The sequence below is a fragment of the Phocoena sinus genome, chromosome 3 (assembly GCF_008692025.1).
Source record: "Phocoena sinus isolate mPhoSin1 chromosome 3, mPhoSin1.pri, whole genome shotgun sequence".
Lineage (NCBI taxonomy): Eukaryota > Metazoa > Chordata > Mammalia > Artiodactyla > Phocoenidae > Phocoena > Phocoena sinus.
Genome location: NC_045765.1, coordinates 161,534,029 through 161,558,895, shown reverse-complemented (window position 1 = coordinate 161,558,895; position 24,867 = coordinate 161,534,029). Strand labels below are relative to the sequence as shown.

Genomic DNA, 24,867 nt, shown 5'->3' with positions numbered 1-24,867 from the left:
AAAATGCCATTGTGAAGTCAAAATGGAAACTGGTTAACTAAAAGCATCTAAAGCTGTTAAAACTTCCCCATTTAATATGATTTGCTATGAACTTTAAAAAAATTAAAGTTAAAAAATTAGAAAATTATTAAAAAATTAAAATTAAAAAAATAAAAAAAACAAACACACACATGTTTGGGGTAAGTTGGCAAGTCTGGTAAATTTAGCAAGCCCATCCATCGGCTTCAGCAAACTGGCCTAACATCCCAGAATATGGAGGTCTGTTACCTTTTGAGGGTGCCCCTCTGCACCAAAAAGGCCGTTGAAAAGACATATCCTACCTTGGTTCACGGTTACTATCTTACCCCCAAATCTGGAATCCAAGAGGGAATCATGGTAAGTCCCAAGGGGTTTACAAGTGGCCATGTTTCTGTAAGTTCAGCATTACCAGTTCTTCTCCCTAAGAGGAAGGAACGATGTTCCTGCTTCCTTATATCACAAGCTCGTTTCCACCACCCTCTGTCTGTGATCACCACGATTGTCTACTAGAGAAACGCAGCCTTTCAGGACACACTAATTATCCTGGGGCTTTATAGTCAGTCACATAAGCAATGGAGACCATGGCTCTACCAGAAGGTTCAGGGCAAAACTGGTTGTTTGCTTCTGACCCCAACAGCGTCTGCAGCCTTATTCTTTGTGGTCCTGCCTTCTCCTGTGCAGCTCTGATGGCTGGTCTGTGATGCTTTCTCCTCTGTGTGGCCACTACACCACAAGCTCCCACCAAGCAGCATACCATCTGAAGCTGTTCTTCCAAATCGATTTAAACTGTACATATTTTTGAACTGTGTGTTCCTTTGCCCCTAACAGCGGCGTGTCAGTCTGCAGTCACCTTGCTAACCCTGGTTTGCATCGTGCCCGCTCCTTTGTTGCTATCGAGGGGATTAATTTTTATCTGATGGTTCTACCATGTTGAAGCTAATCTTCTGGATCAACTAAAGCTCCCCCTGTCCTCATTCGCATCAGATGGTCTAAAGAAATCAATGAGCACTTCACTAAGCATGCCTAGAGGCAGCTCTGAAGGCAGGAAAGCAAGATGCTACTTGAGAAATACTTCTATCTTCCTACTCTACTCGCTTCCTAAATCCACTTCCTCTTCCGACTGGGCAGAAGGCATTTGCTGCTTTTCTTGAAGCCCACTGGATCAGACAGACTCCTGGATAAGAAAATGAGGGAAGAACCAACTTTTAGAGTTGGATAGATACTCTAAACTTAAATGGAAAATCTATACTAGGGAATAAACACATACATGCATTGTAGCATTCTGAAATATTAGTCTCTTACTAACTGTCGAAAGTATCTTTCACAGGCAAAGGAAGATGTTGAACCCAAAGTGTCAGGGCCTGAAGAGTGAACCCATTCTGACTGCAAGATGAGTTTTTGCTAGAGACAGTACACCTTTTCGTTTGAAAAGCAGGTAGCATCACTGGGTCTTTAAGTGTCTGCAGGATCTGTGGGATCAGCTCTTCTCAAAGTCCCAGGGAGAAGAGCTATTTATGCCCAAAGGATCAGAGCTCAGGAAAGTGCTCTAATCCTAGGCGACGCATAGAAAGCTGTGGAACCATCAGAAGGCTCGTACTTTGTACACCATATCATCCACTGGAATATACATGATGTGCTGATCTTAAGTGCTCTGCTACGTTCATTTCCTGACACTGAGAAGTTTCAAAATTAAAAAAGGGAAAATAGACTTGAGAGTAAAGGGCGTCTTCAAAGCTTTAAAAATAGGATAACCTGAGTATAAATGAGGAGGTTGTTGCTCATGAGGGGTGGGTGCCATCGGTGCCTTTCTGATCCTTATCTCACAGGTAAGTATTAGTTGATGCACGTATTTGTGTTCTGCTTACTGTGCCCCTTCTGTGTCGGGCAGGATGCTAAGCCCTGGGGATAAGAGGTGACTAAGCCACAGAGCCTGCCTAGGGAAGTTCAGAGCCTCCAAGGAATCACAGATGTGAAGAATGAATACTGTACAAAGGTGTATGCTTTATAGTGACAGTGAAACGCTGAATTTAGGGGGGAAAAGCCCTAACATTGTTTTCTGCGTATCTTTTAATGGCAATTCCTCTAGCCAAGATGTTGGACCGATTGATTGAATCGTTATAAGGATAATGTATGTGAGACACACCATAAGCTGCAAACTCAGATACTGCTGTTTTTAGCGTTGAAGAAACCACCGCTTCAAGCATGCCAGCAAGTGCCTCAGTCCAGAGCCTCAGGGCCAGATATCTGTTCCTGCCTGTTGGAAACAGCACAATACAGAGGAAAGGGCCCCAGAGAATGAGCTGGGAAGTCTGGCTTCCAGCTGGCGTTGTTACAGGCGGAACTCGGAGATACTGCAGGTTTGGGTCCAGAGCACTGCAGTAAAGTGAATATCACGATAAAGCAAGGAAAAAAACTTAAGTTTTATTATTTACAGGTATAATATTGAGATATTGGAGATATTTCAGTTTCAGGCCACCACCATAAAGCGCAGGTTGCAACAAAGCGGGTCACGTGAATTTTTTGGTTTCCCAGTGCATATAAAAGTTATGTTTACACTATACTGTAGTCTCTTAAGTGTACAATATGGCGTTATGTCTAGAGAACAAATGTACATGCCTTAATTTAAAAATACTTCATTGCTAAAAGATGCTAACCATCATCTGACAACTTAGGGTTGCCACAAACCTTCAACTGGTAAAAAAAAATGCAGTATCTGGGAAGTGCAATGAAGTGAGGTCTGCCAGTCTGTACTGGCCTGTCCTGGGGCAAGTCACTTATCCTCTTATCCTCTCTGGGTCATTTCCTTCACTAAAAAATCATGGGATTTGATCAGTTCATCTCCAAGTTCCTTTCCAACACAGGATTCTGAGTCTCTGTTTCTACGGTGACAAATCTACCCTGAGATAGATCTGTAACTTCTAGTTACAGATGGTAGGATTAGGCTAATTGAATTTATTAAGTAAATAAAACCTCTACATGGGAAATCAAAGCATTTTTCTAGATCTTACTTGGTTATCATTTCAAAATACACTTGCTGCTCTTGTTTGAGAAGTACAGGTTATTGCCCGTGAACTGAAGGAGGAAAGGAATATCCTTAAACCCAGTCTGGTAAAGTTCTCCACTGGACTCAAGCACAGCTGCGGGAGGAGGTTTAAATGCAGAGAGAGGAGACCTGGCCGGACTCTGGATAGCAGAGCGAGCAACGACCGAAAGCTCCCAACTCTCGGCGTCGGACGAGGTCGCAATCACAGAGCCTGGCACCCGAAACCGGCTGAGCTCTCAACTCCCGGTCACTTAACACAGTCTCCAAAAGCTGAGGTCTGTTCCTGGGACAGAAATCTTCTCTGTTTTTTCCCCAAATACTCTTTTGAACAGTTTCAAGGTTGTGCAGTGTTTCGCTAATATTTTGGGGAACTATGGAAAAACTTGCCCACCACAGGGAGAAATAATGCAGCCAGGAGAGCAGGGTTGCCGGGGGCAACCTGTCCTGACTCAGGCAGGCATGCTACCAGAGATCCCCCCCACCCCTGGGACGTGGCCTGGAATAGGCTTCTGACACCCCCCCTTGCAGTTTCCCAGTTTCAGGAGGGAAGGACTGGAGGGAAGGGCTGGGCTGGAGTGACGGGACAGCTGAGAATGCAAGGTCATGACTCAGTGCCAGAGGTGTTAGGTGATGGGCTATATATCTTGTGTTGCCCTTGATACAATCTATTCAGGTGTTGGATCAATGGATCAAATATTAAGCTGTGGGTTTTGAAAAAAAAAATCCATAAAAGGCTTAAAATGTGTGTCGGGCTTGATTTCAAAGGACCACTATGAGGGCTTATCTAGCTAAGTGGTTCTTGTGATAATGGCCAGAGGGACCACGGTCAGTGTGTTCCTGTCATCACCATGTCCCCGAACCTCTTATTGCCTTACGTCCTCCTTATCAGTCATTTATGATGGAACTGCACACACCCAGGCATTTCTGCTACATTCTTACATTGTACTATAAAAATGGAGAACTGCTACAGGACTTAATGGGACACATGTAGTCACAGCAACAAACAAGGAACTGAGTTCAAAAGACCCCTATTTCTTTTTATCCTCTTCTCATCTCCATCTTTAGAACCCAAAAGGCACAGTCTACGATGTGAAGTTGATGATAAATGTTATTTTCTTACGACTGTTGATAAATGTCATAAACAACCTTAAATTATACACCATGTGTATTTGGATTATAGAGCATGTAGGAATCTTTTCCATGTTTTTTTGAACGTTATGTCTCTTACATTTGAATTACCCAGGGGAGTTGATAAAGGAAGGATGTGTGCTGTTTATTTAAGGCTGTGCAGAGTCACTGGCAGGCCCTGCCAACAGTGAGGTGTTATCCACACTTGTTCACACCCGTATCCCTGATGATGGCACAGGGCTTGGGATCCAGTAGGTGCTTGACAAGCAAGTGTTGAATGATAAATAAATGGGGAGGATATATCAGCGGAAACGTGTGAGGAAAGGCAATTTTACCAGCGAAACAAACACCACCAATTAAATTTGGAAAAGGGACAGAGATGGTTATAGAGTTGACTCTGGGTATATAAAAATGGGCTGGAAATTATTAGTAAGAGTATTAAAAATGAAAGGCAAAGCCTGCCTCCCTTCAGCACGTAAGAAGCGCTTAGAAACGCCGGAAGTTGACCCTCTATTCTTAGACTCAACGCCCTCCTTGAACGACGATCGCTCATATTTTGAGATGAAAATGTCTCGAAGAGGTTGTTATCTAATCTAGCACAACGTCGTATTATGGACTACTGGAACTCTCCCTTGAAAATGGCGATTACCCCCCTTTCCAAAAACAAACACAGGTGGGGGCGGGGATGGGTCTCTCCTTACCGTCAGCGACAAGGCCATGCAGACGAACGTGAACTTCTTGATGTGTGCTGCAGTGACTGCGTTGCTTGTGCTCACCAGCTTATTGCTGGGGTTATTCTAGGGGGGCAAGAAAAGGCTCCAGGTTATCCTCGGCTGACCACACGTGCATCTTACAGAGCATCTCGTTTCTGTTGTATTTGATGCGTCTAAAGTGTAGATGTCAAGTGACAGCTTGGCAGACAGCTGTCCCTCTGAGTCTCTCTCAGACAGCTGTCATGTTTCTGGACATGAATGCTAACCAGAGGGGGTTCTGGACTGAACGCCTGGCAGTGTCTCCTGAATGAGTCCCCTCTCTAGGGCCCCAGCCCATCCTGCAGTTCCCGACTGCCCTGGAGCTCTGCAGGCAGGCGTGGCATCTGGGCCCGTATTTGAGGGCACATGTCAAGGCCCTGTGAGGTGCGCGTTTGCTCTCCAAGATAAAGGACTGTGTGTCTCACCCATCTGTTTATTTTATTTTATTTTTTAAAGACCTTTTTTTTTGATGTGGACCATTTTTTTAAAAGTCGTTATTGAATCTGTTACAATATTGCTTCTTTTTTTTATGTTTTGGTTTTTTGGCAGCGAGGCATGTGGGATCTTAGCTCCCCGACCAGGGATTGAACCCGTACCCCCTGCACTGAAAAGTGAAGTCTTAACCACTGGACCGCCAGGGAAGTCCCTCACCCATCTCTTTAGCTCCTGCAACTTAGCACCATCTTTCTTGAGTAGAGAAGATGTTCAAACAGGCTTTGTCAGATTGAAATGTAAGCAAATGATGCAGACGGCCCAGAGGTCCTCTGACACGTGCCCGCGGGATTGCTGGGGCCATCCCAGGGTCACTGCTAGGCGTGCCCGTCACCCAATCTAAACGAGCGTCCGGCCCTCAGCCTTGAAAGGCAGCAGAGGAAAAACAACGCCAGCCTCCTTACGGATCCCATTAGTCCCAGAGCCGACTCACAAGAACTAATAAGAACCTCCTGTATAAAAAAATAAATAAAATAAAATTCAAAAAAAGAAAAGAACAAACAGCGAGCCCCTGGCTCCCATATCCAGCCCAATGGAAGACACACAAGCAGAGGTGTTACAGGTCCCACTTGCAAAAGAGCTTTTGATGTTTGCTTCCCTTCAGAGGCTGAGGCAATCTCTCGAATCCCTTCCCCTTTATGCCACCTCTGGAGGGGTTGACATTTTCTTAACTCCGGTCTCTAAAGCACATCTGCTTTTCTGAAAAACAGACTGTGCACAGTGCAAATCACAGCAGGTAGGCTATCTCTCCATCTCCTCTCCCCCAAGAATCTGTGCGGGTGGTGCCCCGGTGGCCTGGGCGAGAAGGAGGCCAGGCCGGGAAGAATTAGGAACCTCCAAATGCACACGCCACCCGTGGTGGCAGCCACGGGCCCCGGCTCCTTCAGGTGCGCTTTTATTTTTAAAATAGAAAATATTTCTGCAAGTACGGTTGGAATAAACTAGCACATATCATTAGATTAGCATCTGTGTCTCACCTTGTTTGCCCCATCTGCTCTTTCGCAGAAACATAGTCTTTTGCATGTAATAACTGAACATTAGAGAGAATTTGGATGAGTGGAAAACTCTCCCAGCTCACTGTTTAGCTAGAAACAGCAGGAGTTATGCGAGAAATTTTAAATCTCTTATCCTGGAACGCACAAGGGGGCTAAGGATTTCAACTGTCAGTGCAGCAGATTCTGGAAGTCCACACAGAGGTGTCTTAAGATTCGGGTGAATAGACGGCATTCATGGGAATGGCTTGGAGTAGCGCAGTGGAATGCATGGCAACAATGGGGGAGGTTTCAAAAGGGTTCTGAGTAACTCCAGCATCTGGCTAGAGGTATGCTCCTCAAAAGAATTTCTTTTTGTTTTTAGGAATAAAGACAGACCTACTAGAGAATGGACTTGAGGATACGGGGAGGCGGAAGGGTAAGCTGTGACAAAGCGAGAGAGTGGCATGGACATATATACACTACCAAATGTAAAATAGATAGCTAGTGGGAAGCAGCCGCATAGCACGGAGAGATCAGCTCGGTGCTTTGTGCCCACCTAGAGGGGTGGGATAGGGAGGGTGGGAGGGAGGGAGACGCAAGAGGGAAGAGATATGGGAACATATGTATGTGTATAACTGATTCACTTTATTATAAAGCAGAAACTAACACACCATTGTAAAGCAATTATACTCCAATAAAGATGTAAAAAAAAAAAAAAAGAATTTTTTTGTAGTGCCTAACCTCTGTGATGGTGAATAAAACAATGCTGATCTTGGACGCTCTTAGTGAAACTGTATAGCACTGTATTGTTAAGCTTTACTATTTCAATGTAGCCGAAAACAATTTCAGGTGAGACACTCACAGCTATGAGGTTCTAACACTTTAGAACCTGCTACTGAGTTTTATTATATAATCTTATATTCCAAGAGCTAGACATTTAGCAAGATGACTTATATCCATTTTGGTTTCTGAGGACTTACTTCTATACACATGTTCCTTGACATGAAAACACTGATTTCTATCAATGGAGTGGATTAAACCCACTCAAACACGGCTCTCTCCTGCAAATGACTCAGGCCTTCGGAAGTCCGCTCTCAAAGGCCTAGGAAGCAGGAATCAAAAGAATTTCTTTGGAAATGCTCTGCATCCTAATGTTGTGAGTGAATGTTGGCAATCAGTGGAGGGTCCAGTCTACTGGGGACGTTCCACACCCAGTAAAGAGCTCTGGGCGATAGCCTGCCCTCTCTCACGTTAGGCTGCGTGGGGGCCATCCCTGAAGCACTTGGAGGTGAGTTGCTATTTATGGGTGATTGACTATAGGTGTGGGAATAGAGGCAGGTAATCAGCTGGGGACCCTGGTGAAGAGGCTTCCTCTCTTCACCTCCTAGGGCTCTTTAGGGGATCACATGAAATGATATCAGCAATGGCTCTGAGCTAGTTCTATAGAAATTCAAGGCCAAACAGTTGCTATTAAGAGTACCAGTGGCAGGTTCTGTGCTTCTTTCCTATTTTTTATTTTAAAACATTGCACACTATCTTGCTGGGGGTCTGTTTTTCTACTTCTTTGTTTCAGGATACAAGTCTACAGGTTCAAATAATTAAGCTTTAATGAAATAGGCATTTCTCAAATGATCTGCACGCAGGTCAGTCCTGACCTGGCCTCAGGTTACAGGTCTGAAGGCTTATGTGCCTTCCTGGGCTGTGTCAACAGCTGTGGAAGGACACAGTGGCCGTCACCAGAAGCTTCCAGCTGGAATAACTGCGCTGCATCCCAACCAACCTGGAACCATGGCTGCTGCCTGGACAACTTCAGCGTGCAGGTAACCCAGCACCCCGCAAGAGAGCCTTAAGCTTATGAATTTAAGCACACAACTTCCTGTACCTTCACATCTGCTATAAAGTATCAGTTTCACTAAAAAACAACAAAAGAGAAATGAAATCCAATATACTAAAATTTTTTGAGAGTATAATTTCCCGTTTGCAAATAATTTCTTGACAGGAATAACCTTGAAGTGAGTATCGGTTTGCAGAGGCATCATGGGAGCGGCATCAAGGCAAGTGTAAATTCGCCTCTGTTATTTTCTGAGTTTCCTCCGCCAGCCCCAAAGCCTCATTAATCTTGCAGAGCGAGGTGAGATCAGAAACATCACTGCGTCCGTCAACGGCGATCCCTGTCTATCAAACGCTAATTTTAAAGAGTGTGTTTCAGAAACCACGGCGCACGGGGTTCTCACCTTGTCAAAAGCAGGGTAGACAGCACGGATTTCTGTCAACCAGCCATATGGCATGTGACCCACGGGGTATGTGGCCGTCAAAATTGCTACAGCCTGCAAGAGGAAGAGCCGACAGTTAGCAGGGCATCCGCAGAGCCTGTGTCCAGCCACTGCCTGCCGTCTGCCACGTGGCAGAGCACACCATCTCAGGTGTGGTCCCCACCGACAGGTCACTCCACCCTGGGTGACAGCAGGAGGAAATGGCAGGTGCTCCCCTGCATCCCGGGAGCGGGCTGAGTGGACCGAGGGTGTGCACCTGAGACCAGGGGGATGAGTCTTGTTTTACATGAATCCAGTGAGGAAGGGGTCCAGATCACTGCCTGAGAAGCCAAGATTTCAACCCAGGTCCACCAAATTCTCACTGAGCTAAACCGAACCTTCTAGTCTAGCCCAATTCTTGAGTCTCAAAATGCGATTCTGAGCCCCACCCATGCTCTCTGGAGACTCTGCACTCAGCATCCACCGCTCTGCCTCCACGCCATCCCCCAGGGAAGCTGACCGTGGGCGCTGGTTGATGGCTTTATGGTATCCTCCATCCAACTCAACTCACTTTCAATCTGTTCAGCCAGGAGAGCCCAATTTTGATGTTTAACTTAAGAAAACTAAATTAATACTTCTCATAGGAAGGCTCACAGGTTCTTCCATGAAAATGAGAGTTTCATTTCTTAGGTGAATGAAGAGGAAGAAAATTTAAAACAGAGCACCTGACCCTACATTTTTGGCAAAGTTCAACTCCCTAACTAGCTAGGACAGGAGGAATCAGGCTTCGTCTGTTCTAATGACCATAACAGCGATGCCAGGACCGTGAGCGAGGTGGGTCCCCAGCTGGTGAAGACACTGCTGTGAGGAGTGGGTGGTGGCATCAGGCGGCCCTGGATTCAAACCTCACTTCATCACTTCCCAGCTGTGTGAAGCACGAACGCTCTCAGGCCCCGTTTCTGTTCCTCCAGCAGAACCATGAGCATAACGACACCTATCGTGCAGGGGTGTCGGGAGTCAATGAAACGTCCATAAGTGCCGACATTATCAGAAGCAGACGATCAATTTATGTCAGTTCTGTCACCCTAATGCTAAGGCCTGTCTCTGTGCACTGAGGTCATTTAGAAATGGCTCAAATGTATAATGTCTTGTTTTTCTTAGGGGAAGATGGAATTCTAGCACACAGGTGATGGGGGTCCCACACTTTTTACTGGGCAGCTGAAACTGAAGTATTGAAGTAAAAAAGCTGCTGTGTTACAGAAGCCAGCCCAGATGGCATTCTTGATTCAACAAACAAAATCCAGGAACCAATGGAGACAAGGGAAAGCCTTCTGCTTGTGATTTATGGGCTGCTTGTTCCAAGCCAACATGAGTTGCTTCCCAGGACATGGAAACTGGCAGCAGACCTCAGCCTGGAAACATGCTGACAGCGCATTCAAGGGCAATGTGTAAACAGAAGGCTCTCATGAGTAGCCACCAGCCTTCCTGAAGGATCAGCAGTTCTTGAGACAATTAGTTCTCCAGAGGGCAGCGGAGGAGGAAACAAATGAAGTCATTCTACTTGTTCATACCATACTTGAAAGATGGAAAAAAGTGCTTCAACTCTGTCTTTGGAGGAGCTGCCAGTTTCCAGATCAGTTTCTTGAGTTGAGTAAATAATGGAGACCCTCCTTTGGAGGAGGGCAGATTGCCAGAGTACATAAAGCCATGGTAGGCTCGGTACAGGAGGTGGAGAAAGGACAGGTGAGACTAGGTGGGTCAAAACGGAGGCAGCAGCCCTTCACCCCCTGGTACTTTCACTTCTGCTGCTGCGCATGGCATCTTCCGCTGTCCTCTGCAACTACAGTGAAGAGGCACCATGCTGACTCCATGGGAAAGTGGAGAGGCCGTTGAGTGGAGAGAGAAAACCTGGATTCTAACACTAGCCCAGCTTCTTGCTAGTTGTGTGTCCTTAATCTCGGTTTTCTCATATGGTAAAAGAGAAGGATGAAGGAGATATTTTCTCCCATACTCATATAAATATAAAATCACATGATTCTAAGTCACTGATGGAGATCCTTATGGGTTCCTTGTGTGAAGGTGTCACATAATTTAATATCACAGAATTTCTTGAGCTCTCAAGAGGAATTGGAAACAAATTTGAAATCCACCTCCCCCGCACCCAGTTTTTACACGGGGACAGTGGGTACCCACATCCCCAGAAGCTGCCCTACCTCCGTAGCTGCAGAACTGCCACCAAGGTCCCGGGAAACAAAGAGGTTGACGATTGGCCTACTGATTCTCTGTGTAGCCAAGATGAGGGCCAAAGGCCACCAGAAGCTCAGCATCTTTCTTATTGTTGCATCTCCCTGCATCAAGAAAAGGGGATAAAAGTTCACTGAACTCTGGAAGCAGAATAGAAAAAAACAATTCAGAGTCAAAGCCTTGTCTTTCGATATCAATCATGAGTCAATCCACTATACTTAAAAATAATATAGAAAAAGCCTCTGTAGACAAGCCAAGTTGAATTAAAGTGAAACGTACAGTCTTAATAGACATGAACTCAGACAGCTGGCAAGCTACTGTGAAATCAAAACACACATTTAAGCCTGATGGATCCAAACGTCTATTTTCCAAACAGGGCAACTTTAACCCAAGCAGAACCCAACTTCATAGCCCAAGAAACAGGCTGGAAATGACTTTCTGTTTAAATTACCAAACTGACTGGCTAGAAGCCATGTCAGTAAGACGTAAGTCTTAGAAGTAAAACATTGTTATACTTTATTTTGGAATCAGTCTGCTCACAAATGTGCCTAATTATTTGGGCACTATATAAATCTACTCAGAGGTTCCTATTTTCAAAGCTCTGACAGAAGTCATGTAAATGTTCAGAAGCACAAGCAAAACAAAAGCATGGTAATGAGAAGGCGACTAATTAAGAATTCTACAGCAAAGATGTGCGCCCCCCCCCCTTTTTTTTTTTTTTTTTTTTTTGCGGTACGCGAGGCCTCTCACTGTTGTGGCCTCTCCCGTTGCGGAGCACAGGCTCCGGACGCGCAGGCTCAGCGGCCATGGCTCACGGGCCCAGCCGCTCCGCGGCATGTGGGATCTTCCCGGACCGGGGCACGAACCCGTGTCCCCTGCATCGGCAGGCGGACTCTCAACCACTGCGCCACAAGGGAAGCCCTAGATCTGATATTATTGATGGCCTGACCTCAGATCAAGGTGGGTGGTCAATACAATTACTGGTTTTTTGGTTATTTTTGGCTGCGTTGGGTATTTGTTGCTGCGCACGGGCTTTCTCTAGTTGTGGTGAGCGGGGGCTACTCTTCGTTGCGGTGCACGGGCTTCTTATTGCGGTGGCTTCTCTTTGTTGTGAAGCACGGGCTCTAGGCACGTGGGCTTCAGTAGCTGCGGCACACGGGCTCAGTAGTTGTGGCTCGTGGGCTCTAGAGTGTAGGCTCAGTAGTTGCGGCACACGGGCTTAGTTGCTCCGCAGCATGTGGGATCTTCCCGGACCAGGGTTCGAACCCGTGTCACCTGCATTGGCAGGTGGATTCTCAACCACTGCACCACCAGGGAAGTCCCGCAATTACTGTTTTGACATGACAAAAGTAACATGTGGTCAAAGGTGGGATCAAGGGGTGGAGTGTGGTAATTTATTCAGGGCCATATTTATATAAATATATATATAAAAATATATATATATATACATAATCATGCATATCTGCCTTATATCTAGATGGATACCAACCCAAATGATACCTGAGGATAGAGAAATTAGCAAACCTATAAATCAGATACTGTTTATAATGATGATGAAAAGAATGCTTTGGTCACTTGTATAAGATTGTATCTTGCTTGTACCATATTCACCTTTCGAGGCACAGGCCAAGCTCTGCCTCCATCAAGGGGGCTTTTTAGACCTCATCCCTATCTACCCTCTCTCAGCCTCAGTGAGAGAAGTTCTTGAACTCCCATTGCAGTCTCTGTACTTTCTTGGGTTCATGTCTGAATGTTGGTTCTGTGCTGGATAAGGGACGTAAAGCTGCTCGAGGCCAGAGACCGCATTTAAGAACTTCCTGTGTTGCCCTGTGGTACCTAAATACTCTGCTCCCTCCATAGAAGGCACCTGAATGAGTGATTGTGTTTGGCCAGTACAGAAAGTACAAACACAGCCTGGATCCCTGGTGTGAAATTAAAAATAATCAAATGTGAGTTCAGTGGGACCAGGGGTCCTAAAATCTCTGTCAAGAACAGAATGACTTCCTTTTGACAACAGAGAGTAAGGGGGACGTCAGTGCTGTGTCTCCTCCTCGGCCTGACATGACTCGCTGTGATTTGGTCTCCTCGTATGGAGGTAAGGAGGCTGGAGAGTGACCTCTAAGGACTCTTTCATCTCCAGAGTTCATCCGTTCTCCAACTGTCTTTCCCTGTGGACACTACGAAGCACTTGGCCTTGAGGTATAACATCCCAGAGCATGTAGTTGTTACACTGATGTCTCGTTTCATACGTGTGGGGTGAAACTATATTCCACTTGGATGTACAGAGAGCATGTCCTCGAGGTCTAAGGACCTACCCCCAGCTCCGGTCCACTCCTGTCCGGGATGATGTCGTGGATGTTCTTGTAGTAGCCCAGGCACAGGGTGGTGCAGCGCACAAGGGCACCCATGTACAAGGATAGGATGGGGATGAGTAGAGGCTCTCTGCATTCCAGATGACTGTGAAGCAAAATGGCGACAAAAACGACCTGAGAGATGGGGAAACAAGAACAAGTCAGTAGGGAGAAGACGGAACCAATCAATGGAAGCGCGGTCCCACCTCTTGCACCCAGGTGAGATGTATCTCTGAGCGAAAACCTTGACACTGATGAGAAGGAGAACAGAAACAGTATTGGGCTACAGCTCAATAGTGCTCTCAGAGAATTCGGGGTCATGCGTTTGGGATTCACTGGAAGAGCACACGATCATTCTGTTATATTCATTATATATCATTAAGATTCTTTTAAGGCAACTGCACATCTGGTTAAGGTTATCGATTAAAAAAAGTCTAGAAACTTTGGATTCCCAGACCCCAAAGGATGCAGAAGAGCTTTGCCCTATCGATGTACACATGTAATCCACACCAGAGGACCTAAGTGACCTTCCACTTAGGATAGAACAGTGACCAATGATGGTACACAGAAAAATGGACATTAACATTTATAACGTGGAATCCACTAAAAATGTTGCAAAAGCACCAATGTTAATTATTATAAAACAAGATAATTAAAATTTAAGATACTAACTTACAAAAGTGGCATAGGTCAAAAAATACAAAGTCAAGAGGGATTGAAATAATAGTAAAGTGTCAATCTCTATTGAACAGTACAGGCTCTAAAGCAAATTTATCAATGTATTTAACCTCCCATCCTACAGAAATCAGAGAATCAGCCCCGCCTCTGTCCAGAGTCCTTCCTGGGATGCACATGTTTGGAAGACAACTGAGGCGTACTGAGTGCACAAATAGGGTAATGGGGGAGGGGAGAGATTGTCTGGGCTACATCAATTTTTTTGTTGTTGTTTTTTTGTTTAAAAAAATTATTTGTTTAATTTATTTTGAAGAGGAACACAGTGATTAAATATCAAGATTTATAAAAAGTCTACCTAGTACCTTTGAACCCCATCCATCCATTTTCTATCCACTACAGCAATGAATCTGTTTGATTATTTTCAGGAATAATATTCTAAATATTTACCAACAGACTGAACAACTGAACAGAACAGACAACGGGCCTGGCTGTTATGGTAAGAACCAGCTGAATATCAGCCCGACATTAGTTTTGTATTTGTCCTTAGAGATTTTTGTTAAGTAGTATCCATTTTTCCCCTCCTTCTTTTAGTTATTTATTTTTCATTTAAAAAATTTTTAAAATTTGGGGGGGGGGGCTACATCAATCTTAATAGCCAAATATCCATGGAATGATAGGCCACCACTAAATGATCCTGACCAAAGGAGGCGTACCCTGATCACTGCATTCTCAAGAAATCAGTGATGACAGAAAGTTAAAAAGGAAGCTGGAGAATGAGCACAGTTCATCAAATGAGCGCGTCCAGTTGCCACAGGGGACAGAGAAAAGCAGGGTAATCCGGAGAAACTCTTCTGAACGAGATACTAGTATGAGACGTTAGAGGAGGTTTGCTCGTAGCACAAACCACAAACCGACACTTGTGCCCGGGTTGCTGTTCTCAAACCGGTAAATGGGACAGAGAGGCCCTTAGGGGGATGCAGGGGGCAGAGCTACCGCTTGGCTGCGTGGACACGACCAGGCTGCCCAGAGCACGGGCGCGTGAGTGTCCACTCAGGCTCATGACCACACACTCCCATTCACCTTCACCGAGGACACAGTGGAGCCCCATTGATGGAAATAAAGATGCCCGTGACTGTCTCCACGCCCGTTGCTTCCCAGTGGAACAAATGTACTGTATTAACTGAGGGATGCAAAGACCAGCTGGGGGAAACCTGGTGAAGGATCCATTGTGTTTGGAACAGAAGATTGAGTTCTGTAATGTGGCCAAGATGCCCATTTATTTCTCTAACTAAGCAGAGGCCTTAAGGGGCCCTAATATGCAAACAGACTAGTCTTGTCTGCCGCAAGCTTAAGATTCGACATACACAGACCTACAGTGTAAACGAAGATGGTCATGTTTAGAGACTGAAAACACACTGGAGGAAAAATGGCTATGTGAAGACCAACCCCTCCTCTGCCCAGTCCAGAAAGGCTCCCGGTGACGCCATCAGGATGGCCATGCAAGGCGAGTAGGACCAAGGAAGGGGATCTGGAAGTGAAGGAAAAGGGAGGGGGAGGTGTGGAGATGACAGTAAAGTGGCCCAAGGGGCACAGCAGGCTGGAGTGTGGCAGAGGGCGGGCAGGAGGCATTGGGCCGGTAGCGATCAAGGCCGAAGTGAAGATTTTCTCAGCCTCCCTCATGTCGTTAATAGCTTGATGCCAGGTGGTCCAACACATACCACACATCTTACACCTTCGCTGTGGGCTGTATCATTTATCAACTTAAAATAACACCTGGGCCTTTTGCAATTCAATCCAGAATTAAGATTTTTGATTCTGATACCATCATCAAAACTTTGTCGGACTATTTTCTGCGGGTAACCTACTGCCTCGGTGGTGAGGATTTTCCCAGGGAAAGCCTGCTACGTGCTGGCCCCGTCCTGGGTGCTGGGGATTCAACGATAGATAAGATTGTCCCAGGCTCTGTTATCCTGGAGCTGACGGCCTAGTGGGGAAGGCAGAGATGGTAATCAACCTGTGAAAAGGCCTGTGAAGGAGAGAGGGCGGTGGTGCTGGGAGAGCCAGGCTGTGGGGTGAGGGAGGGCGCCCCACGTGGGGTGCATCTGAGCCGAGACCCAATGCCTTGGCAGGAGCCGGCAGGGGCCGACAGGAGCCAGGGTTAGGTGGCAGCCGAGGCAGGGCATCTCCTCCCGGGCAGAAGCCAGGCAAAGCCCCCAGCGGGAGGCAGCTCGGCCACATTGAATTGGTCGCAGGGGAGGACCAGTGGCTGGAGGGTAGAGAGCAAGGGAACAAGAGGAAAGTGACGGGGCTGGGGAAGAAGCAGAGCCCCTGGGGTTTCAGCACCTCGTAGACCATGATCAGGATTTTGGCTTTTTATCTCAAGGACACCAGGAGGTGATTCTAAAGCAGGTTCTAGGCAGGGGGTGAGACGGCCAGCATTTCACTGAGAATTGATCCCTGTGGCCGCAGTGGGGAAGGACGGAGGAGAGCCAGAGCAGAGGGGCAGGCCCGAGTCAGGAGGCATCGCTGAGAGTTCAGGTGGGAGGGGTGATCCCTCAGACCAGGGCGAGGGCAGCCGAGATGGGGAGAAGAGGGCAGATAAAGATACATCTAGGATTAAAAATTTTAGACGGATGGTCCTGAAGAGGGATGCTCCTAGGGTGGCTCCCAGGTTTCTGAGCTGCTGGTAGGGGCACAGATTCATTCAGAACCACAATCATCAAGAGCATGAAGAGTACGAACTGAGGCTTACGATCCCTCTGAAGGATGTGAGTGGAAATAGCACAGAGATATTTAGATGGCTTGTCTAGAGCTCAGAGGAGAGGGCTTGGCCACAGATATCTATCTGGTGATCATCAATCATGTTACAGATGGTTTAAACGTAGGGCATGCAGTAGATTCTTCATGAATAGAATACACAGTAAGGAGAGAGATGGATCTGAGGAACTTCAACATTTACACGTAAGTAGATGAGCTCAGCCATCAGAAGTAGGAGAAAAACCAGGACGTGGTGGTGTGAGAGCCAATGGGAAGGGATGTTTCACGGACGAAGGAGCAGTCAACAGAGTGAAGAGTTGCTGAGACATCCGTTAAGTCAACAAAAAGTGCCCGCTGGATTCAGTGGCAAGAGGGTCACTAGTGAGAACAGTGTGGGTGAACTGATGGGCGTGGAGGTCAGCGTGGGGTAGGTAAAAGGAAGGCAGAGAAGTGAAAAAGTGGAGACAGTGAGAGGAAACTGGCCTTCCAAAAGGTGTGGCTGGGAAGTAATAGAGAATTGTAGCTAAAGATGTACGTGAGAAAAAGCTTGTTGTTGCTGTTGTTGTTGTGTTAAGATGGCAGATGTCTGAGCATGTTTCCATGTCAAAGAGAAATGATCCAGGGGAGAGAGAAGGAGTCACTGATAACCAATCAAATAAGGTTCCTGAGAAAGCAGGACAGGATAGGCTTCAAGGCACACACAGGAAGAAGTGGCCTTGGACAGAGGAGGGATACCTCCTCTCCTGGAATGGGAGGGGGAACGGAGATGAGGCAAGGGTCTGAAAGTAGGCATGTGGGTTTAAATTTCTCAGTGAGGTAGGCAATGAGGTCACCTGCCAGGGAGAGTGAGGTGGGTGGAGACCCCTCTGACATGGTTACTAGAGTCCGCCGAGGTGAGTGATGAGAGGATGAATCTATACTTTGATCAGTTTGTCCCGCTGTGTAACTTTTTGCTGGAGTGCTTGCTACCTGGGTGCAGGTGGTGCACACCATTGGGTGGTTCAGGTCGGGGATTTTGCCCGAAGGCTGAGATGGAAAGGCAGGAGACAGAGGGACCTGCAGTAGTGCAGCCAGATTGCTCAGCTGGGATCCTGGGATCCCATCCCTGGGATCTCAGCTGGCTTCAGAAGGCCAGGGCTGATGACAGCACAATGGGGAAAGGACTAGAGGTCCCACTGAGGCCCAACACCCCATGAGAATTCTCATTTGATACTGAGCAAGCTAAGAAAGTCTAGATGATCACAGAATAAATCAAAAACATATGACTATTACAATAATGGTGACACAGAAAAGCATGGCATGTTGGAACCAAAGCAAGAGGTTTTTTTTTGTATTATGATGGGAAATTAATTAGCTCAGTAAACGTTTTTCAAACTGGGAGTTGCCACTGAAATTCAAGGCATTATAAATTCTTTTCATTTTATCATTGGTGATTATTACTCCCTATCTATCTATGCCGAGGTGGTATTTCAAAGGACTTTGCCTAGGATCTATTTATTCATTACCAAGTCTGGTAATTAACAAATGCTTTCAAGTAATGAGAGGACTGAAGCTGGGGGTGGGAGGGGAAGCAGAAGACTTAAGAACAAACATTGAATTTATTCCCCCAACCAAATTGCAGCAGGAACTCCAACTATAAGGTTTAAAACAGAAACTTCACCAGGAAAAGCCCAAGGCCAGATGGCACCTGAATCCAGCTTCCATCGCCCCTACCAACGAGTTATGTTTATTCCGAGCTTTTGAGCCCTCCCAACAGGCAGCGGCCAGGACCAGGTTTGCTTTTGAGATAACACATCTACAAATGCTCACTGAGTTGGCTGATGCTAATGCTAGAAATAAGAGCTGTTTCCTTAATTTCAAATTAAGTGATTAGAGTGAACAAGGCAGTTTAGTTCATCCCTCAGAGGATGAAGTAAAAGTGAGACCAGGCCAAAAAATCTCTAATAACTCACCAAGAAAATTAACAAAGATATATCAGAGAATGACGTTAGCTAGTATTCAAGCATGTGTGCCTGCACACGCTCACACACACTCCTCACACACAAAATAATGTTAGCAGGAAGTAATTTAAATTACTTTTAATAGTGATCCATGGAGTAAATGCAATTAATTTGGAAATTTAATTCTTGGTCTTTAGGGAGGCACTAACAGTTGAACAGTAGATTATTTCAAAAAGGTGGCTGAAAGACTAGCGTGTACAAAAGGGAAAAACCAGGAAGAAATGCGTGGACATGTTCATAGAATGGAACTGAGAATTGGGAAGGGAGCTTAGAAATCAGTCCACCTCCTTCTCCATGAAGAAATTGTTCTCCAAACCCCTGAGTGTAGGAACTAAGTCTAACTTACAGACTATGGGAATTAAATCTAATTTGCTGCTAAAATTTTTCATGGTATCTTTGGAGGAAGAAGACAGGAAGGAGAACGGAAACCAGGGCTGGTGCCTGACCTCAGGGAACTGGACAGAAGTATAATGTTCTCAGACGAAGCCGACTTCCTGATTCTTTCCAAATGTGGGAGAATGATGCGTGAGTGGCAGCCCCAGGTGACAACAACATTTAAGAATAATTCCTAGGGCTTCCCTGGTGGCGCAGTGGTTGAGAGTCTGCCTGTCGATGCAGGGGACACGGGTTCGTGCCCCGGTCCGGGGAGATCCCACATGCCGTGGATCGGCTGGGCCCCTGAGCCGTGGCCGCTGAGCCTGCACGTCCGGAGCCTGTGCTCCGCAATGGGAGAGGCCACAACAGTGAGAGGCCCGCATACGGCAAAAAATAAAAATAAAATAAATAAAAAATAAATAAAGAATAATTCCTAGGAGCATTTTCTAGAAACTAGCACCTAGTGACTCGGCCACACAGAGGTCCACGTGTGCACAGCAACCCTGTGACCACCCACTAGCTTTGACTTCAGAGTCATTTCACGTGCAAGTGCCTTAACAATAAAGGGCAAAACCTCTGATAGTAAATTTAAATTCCTAAACACCCATTCCTGCAAGATCTTACACGCTTGTATCATGGGGGAGGGGTTCCATTTTCTCATTCATTTAAGCATTTATGGAAGTCCACGTTTGATTTGAGTAATGCAGGGATGCTCGCGGAGTGGATGGTTGTAAATGAGGCATCAGCCGGTTCTGTCCATCACCTGAAAGGGGCTCTGAGCAGCTCTGATGGACACACGAACCACATTTACCTGAGCTATGACGTCTGAGATTGAGGCACATCCGACCAGGAAACTGTATTTGTGTTTTAAGAGAATGCCAGCATGGGTCCATGCCTGCCAGGAAGGAGAGAATAGGGTATGAGATACACCTTTGGGATTAGGTTATTTCTGGTCGTTATGAGTCCCTGGGCATTCCTGAAATAGAATAGAAACGCACCCCCCAACCTTAGTAGCACAGGTTTCATAAATCTTTGATTGGTAAAATGACTGTAACTTAGCCTGGTGGCTAGGACCACATGAGACTTAAGTGGAACCAATGACTGCACAGTGTTTATTTGGTACCAGTTCTATGCAGACTAGTGTACTGGTTTGTGTGCTTGGCAGGAAACCTGGCTGAATACCAGGAATGGGGGACCAGTGGGAGTCACAAGGCACAGCGTTCTCCATCCGTGAAGCATGTTCTAATGAGGGCTCTAAACTGGATCCGAGTTACTACCGTCATTGAAGGCACTCGCTGACTGATCAGGGTTCTGTTTCCTTCTCTTTAAGTTTGGGCAGGATCCGATCTGTCACTTCGTGCCTTTGAGGAAAATTAAGAGGAAGGTCCTCCGAGGGTTACAGACAATGAAAGTTCCAGGGGATGACAGGTTTGGAGAAGGTTTGAAGTTCAAAGTAGGATCCGCTTAAGCATCATCCTTCTAACCAGTAAAGGATGACCTGAACTGACAAAGAAATAACATTTCACACGAGCTAAACATAATCAGACAAGTATGACTCATTTCCTAGGTCTGTGTCAAGACTTTATAGCTGCTGCTACATTTACTTCCTCCTCAGCTTGTAGGGCCAAAGGTGCTAAATGTGAAAAGAAATGCAAAGTGTAAATAACATTTGCAAATTGTGGCTTGTAGGCTACCTTTGTTGACCAAAAGCTGTCTGGACGATAAGCTTTGTGATTTGCAAATATTATCTCTCCAACAAATACATCAGGGCCATGCTGCAAGGTGTGTGTGTGTGTGTGTGTGTGTGTGTGTGTGTGTGTGTTTGGGGTGATGATATGTATTATTTTGGTTTTTATAAGCAATCTCTTACTACTGGGCCTTTTGGGGGAGTTGAGAGATGAAACATGGAAGAAAAGGGTGTCCATCACAGATGTTCTGGTGTTAGACTGGGCTTTGGAAACTTCCGTGGCAAATAAACAAAGAAGGGAAGTGGAACACAGGGCACTAAAGAGTCTGTGAGTCACTCTTAGTCCTGAGTTCCCCAAGTTCACTGTATAATTGTAATCCTTCTATGTGCTTACACAGTCCCAGTACAGATAGGAGGGCAGGCATTAGAGCAGAATCATGGACTCTGCTGAAGAAGCTGGGCTTTTACTCTCTTAGTTTGTGAAAAAGGTCACTCCATTCAATTCTCTCACTGCTCTGAAAGCACTGTGGTACTACCTCAGTCCAGCCTGGGCCCCGTGGGGAATCCAGTTCTACATACTCCAAACCCTTGGCTGTTTTCTTTTTGGGGTAGGGGGTATGGGAGCGGGGGGTATGCATCAACTACCAGAGTAAACACACCTGGTGATAAGCAAGAAAAAGAAAATCCAGGTACAAGTGTTCCAGTGGCCAAATTCTCCACCTAAAGTGATGTCACGACAACTAAAAATCAGGACCTCCGGTGGAAACTAAGGGCTTAATATCTAAGGTTCCCTGGCCCACCAGTAGGAAGCTGTCAGATTCAAGAAGGCTGCCCCCGTAACCCTGCTACAGGCACATTAAGACTTCTGATGACATTTGAGAGGATGGACCACATACATTTTTACATTGCATCGTTCCTCTGAGGACTGGGGGCTAATGCCATACCTCAATGCCTCCATTCATCTCACACGTCTAATGTATATAGAACTGGAGGTAAGGAGTGGTAGAAAAACCTGTATAGATTATCATATGTTAAAGTCTCCTTCCAAGGGTAATTTAAAGTGGAGCCCAAAGAAAAGGTTTATTTTCTAGCATTAGACATTGTTGGAAATATGTAAATATATATATTTGGCTAAGTCTCTTTTATATCTATAACACAGATGAATAGGAAAAAAGCATTCTCTGAGAACTCTTCAGTATCGGAACAAAGAATTTAATCTATGGAAGTCAGCCACCCTTAGCTAATCTAGCAAAGCTGGCTATTAAAGTAATAAAATCCTATCAGTATGTTCAAGCGAGTCTTATTCTAAAAAGCTTTGGGTGCTTATACCACGCAAGTGGTAAGTTTATCAGAAAGCGATTCTGATCCCTTGATCCTGAATATATCAGAAAGGAATTTATATTTGAATCAATTTTTCAGACAAGCTCTCTTGCCTACTGCCAGAACTTGTGGCAAATATAGATAATTCTCATAAAATAAACTGAAAAGATGGACTGGTTAAAAGTCAGTGGGCAGCTGGAGCCCTTCTGCACTGCTGGCGGGGATGTAAAATGGGGCAGCTGCTGCTGAACTCAGTATGACGGGTCCTCAAAAAATTAAAAACAGAATTACCATGTGACCCAGCAATTCCGCTTCTGGGTGTATACCCAAAAGAATTAAAGCAAGGACTCAAAGGGGTGTCTGCACACTCATGTTCACAGCGGCATTATGCATAGTAGCCAAAAGGTGGCAGTAACCCCGGTGTCCACTGATGGATGAAAGGGTAAACCAAATGTGGCTTACACATACAAGGAATACCGTTCAGCCTTAAAAAGAGGGACATTCTGACACATGCTACGACATGCATGAACCTTGAAGACATTTTGCTAAGTGAAATAAGCCTGTCACAAAAGGACAAATATTGTACGATTCCACTCATGAGGTACCGAGAACAGTCAAGTCCATAGAGACGGAAGTAGAGTGGTGGGAGCCAGGGGCTGGGAGTTAGTGTTCAATGGGGCAGAGACTCAGCTGGGAAGATGGAGAGGGCCGAGGGTGGATGGCGGTGACGGGAGCACGACGATGTGAATGCACCTAATGCCACTGAAGTGGGCGCTTAAAAATGGTTAAGATGGGAAGTTTTATGTTATATGTATATTATCACAATCGGAAAAAAAATGTGGGCAGTGAAGACAGCCTCAGATGCGTTGGTCATTTCCTGGGGGGAATAAGTGGAGCCATTTCCACTTCTGGGTTGCTGGGGGCTGGAGGAGGGGAGGGTGGGGAGGCAGTGTTTAATGGGAATAGAGTCAGTATCCCAAGATGAAAAGAGTTCTGAAGAGTCACAGCAACGTGAATATACTACCTGCCATTGAACTGTACACATAAAAATGGTTAAAATGGTGGTTTAGGTTATGTACTTTTTACCATAAGTTTTTTAAACAGTGCCAACGATCTTCTCTACTCACCATTGCATCCATAAAAGGGAAGGCAGCAAGATACAGGAAGGCCCTTCTCGTCTTGTTCCCCACTGACTCATCCACATGGTGCAACTTATTGATGATGTAGTAGCCTAAGTCACTATATGCTGCAGAAGGTAAAACAAAACCAAACAAAACATGGCGATATTTAGAAAACATTATCCTCATAAGCTTTTTATCTCAAAAGTTCTTTTTAAAATAAATTTATTTATCTTATTTTATTTATTTTAGGCTGCGTGGGGTCTTTGTTGCTGCCCACGGGTTTTTTCTCTAGTTGCGGCGAGTGGGGGCTACTCTTCATTGCGGTGCGCGGGCCTCTCATTGCGGTGGCTTCTCCTGCTGAGGAGCACGGGCTCTAGGCGCGCAGGCTTCAGTAGTTGTGGCACGCGGGCTCAGTAGTTGTGGCTCGTGGGCTCAGTAGTTGTGGCTCAAGAGCGCAGGCTCAGTAGTTGTGGCGCACAGGCTTAGTTGCTCCGCAGCATGCGGGATCTTCCCGGACCAGGGCTCGGACCCATGTGCCCTGCACTGGCAGGCGGATTCTTAATCACTGTGCCACCAGGGAAGCCCTCAAAAGTTTAAAAACAATTTTAAATATAATATTTGGGTTTTGGTACAAAAATTAGAAAATTCAGATGAGCAAAAAGAAGAAAATCATCTACAGTCTCATTCATCCCTCTGCCCAGAAGGGGTCACAGTTGACACTCTAGGTTCTAATTGCCCAGTTCTTTTACAGGTGTGTGTGGTGGATTATGCGTGCGTGTTTTAACATAACAATGGGATAACATACCTTTCAATAAAAATGTTAAAGCTAGCTTTTCCCTGTTTGTCATTCCTTTTGTATCACTTTTTTTGGGAGGAGGGTGGTAACTGTGGGTATAGTCTCCCCAGTGGAAAAATGCTATCTCTGTGCTTTCCAAGTCCCTCCAACATGAGGACCTGTGACCAGTGCATGACTGGAACATAATGGGCCTTAACCAACGCAGGCTGAATGAATGTGTTGGTGCCAAAGGGAGAGAAAGGAAGAAAGGGAAAGGTCTCCTAGTGTCTGCTAGGCGTTCTGGCAGACACTGTTAGTAAAGGTTAAATACCACATTTAGCTATTCGCTACCTCACTGATACCATGTTTAGACTGTATAGGAAAACAATGGTCTTTGTGTTTTCACAGTGCTCTAACAGTAGTGCCCCCGCTGTGTTCATTCTTTTATGAATATGAATATCCATGCACTTGACAACTGCAGAAGATGCTTTGAAATCAGAAAGGAGATAAAATTTAGTGTCTCTCACTTTGTGAAATAATAAGAATCCCTTCTCCCATCTCAAAGTTTGGGGGACGACTTATTACCATATAAACTGGTAAAAAGAAATAATCCTCCATCCTCTGTCGGGATTAGTCTGGAATTATGGGGATGTTGGATTAAGTGTGCTCTTCAGGATGATATCCAAGTTGTTTAAATGTCTATAACTAGAAATCTCAGCGAGGGTAGAGGTACAAGTAAGTGATTTCAAGGGGTAGGGGGCTGGAATGGCTAAGACATCCAGCATGCAATGCTGGTGAGACAGGCAAATGCAGGAGAGGAGGGCCCAGTCCTCCCAGGAAGGGCAGAGGTGGAAACCAAGAGGCGAGCTGTCAGGTGAGCCCAGGTGGCAGGTGTGCAGCGTG

General features: G+C 45.7%; 1 protein-coding gene across 1 annotated transcript in view; it reads right to left on the bottom strand.

Annotated features, from left to right (window-relative positions):
* ANKH (ANKH inorganic pyrophosphate transport regulator) overlaps nucleotides 1-24,867 on the bottom strand; it is a 142,780-nt gene that overhangs the window by 32,341 nt on the left and 85,572 nt on the right. Inside the window, exons 3-8 of the mRNA XM_032629246.1 lie at nucleotides 23,196-23,314; nucleotides 19,873-19,956; nucleotides 13,219-13,389; nucleotides 10,873-11,007; nucleotides 8,642-8,734; nucleotides 4,891-4,986 (exon numbers count right to left, since the gene is read on the bottom strand). Coding sequence (XP_032485137.1) covers nucleotides 4,891-4,986; nucleotides 8,642-8,734; nucleotides 10,873-11,007; nucleotides 13,219-13,389; nucleotides 19,873-19,956; nucleotides 23,196-23,314 — 698 coding nt within the window. The remainder of the gene's footprint in view (nucleotides 1-4,890; nucleotides 4,987-8,641; nucleotides 8,735-10,872; nucleotides 11,008-13,218; nucleotides 13,390-19,872; nucleotides 19,957-23,195; nucleotides 23,315-24,867) is intronic.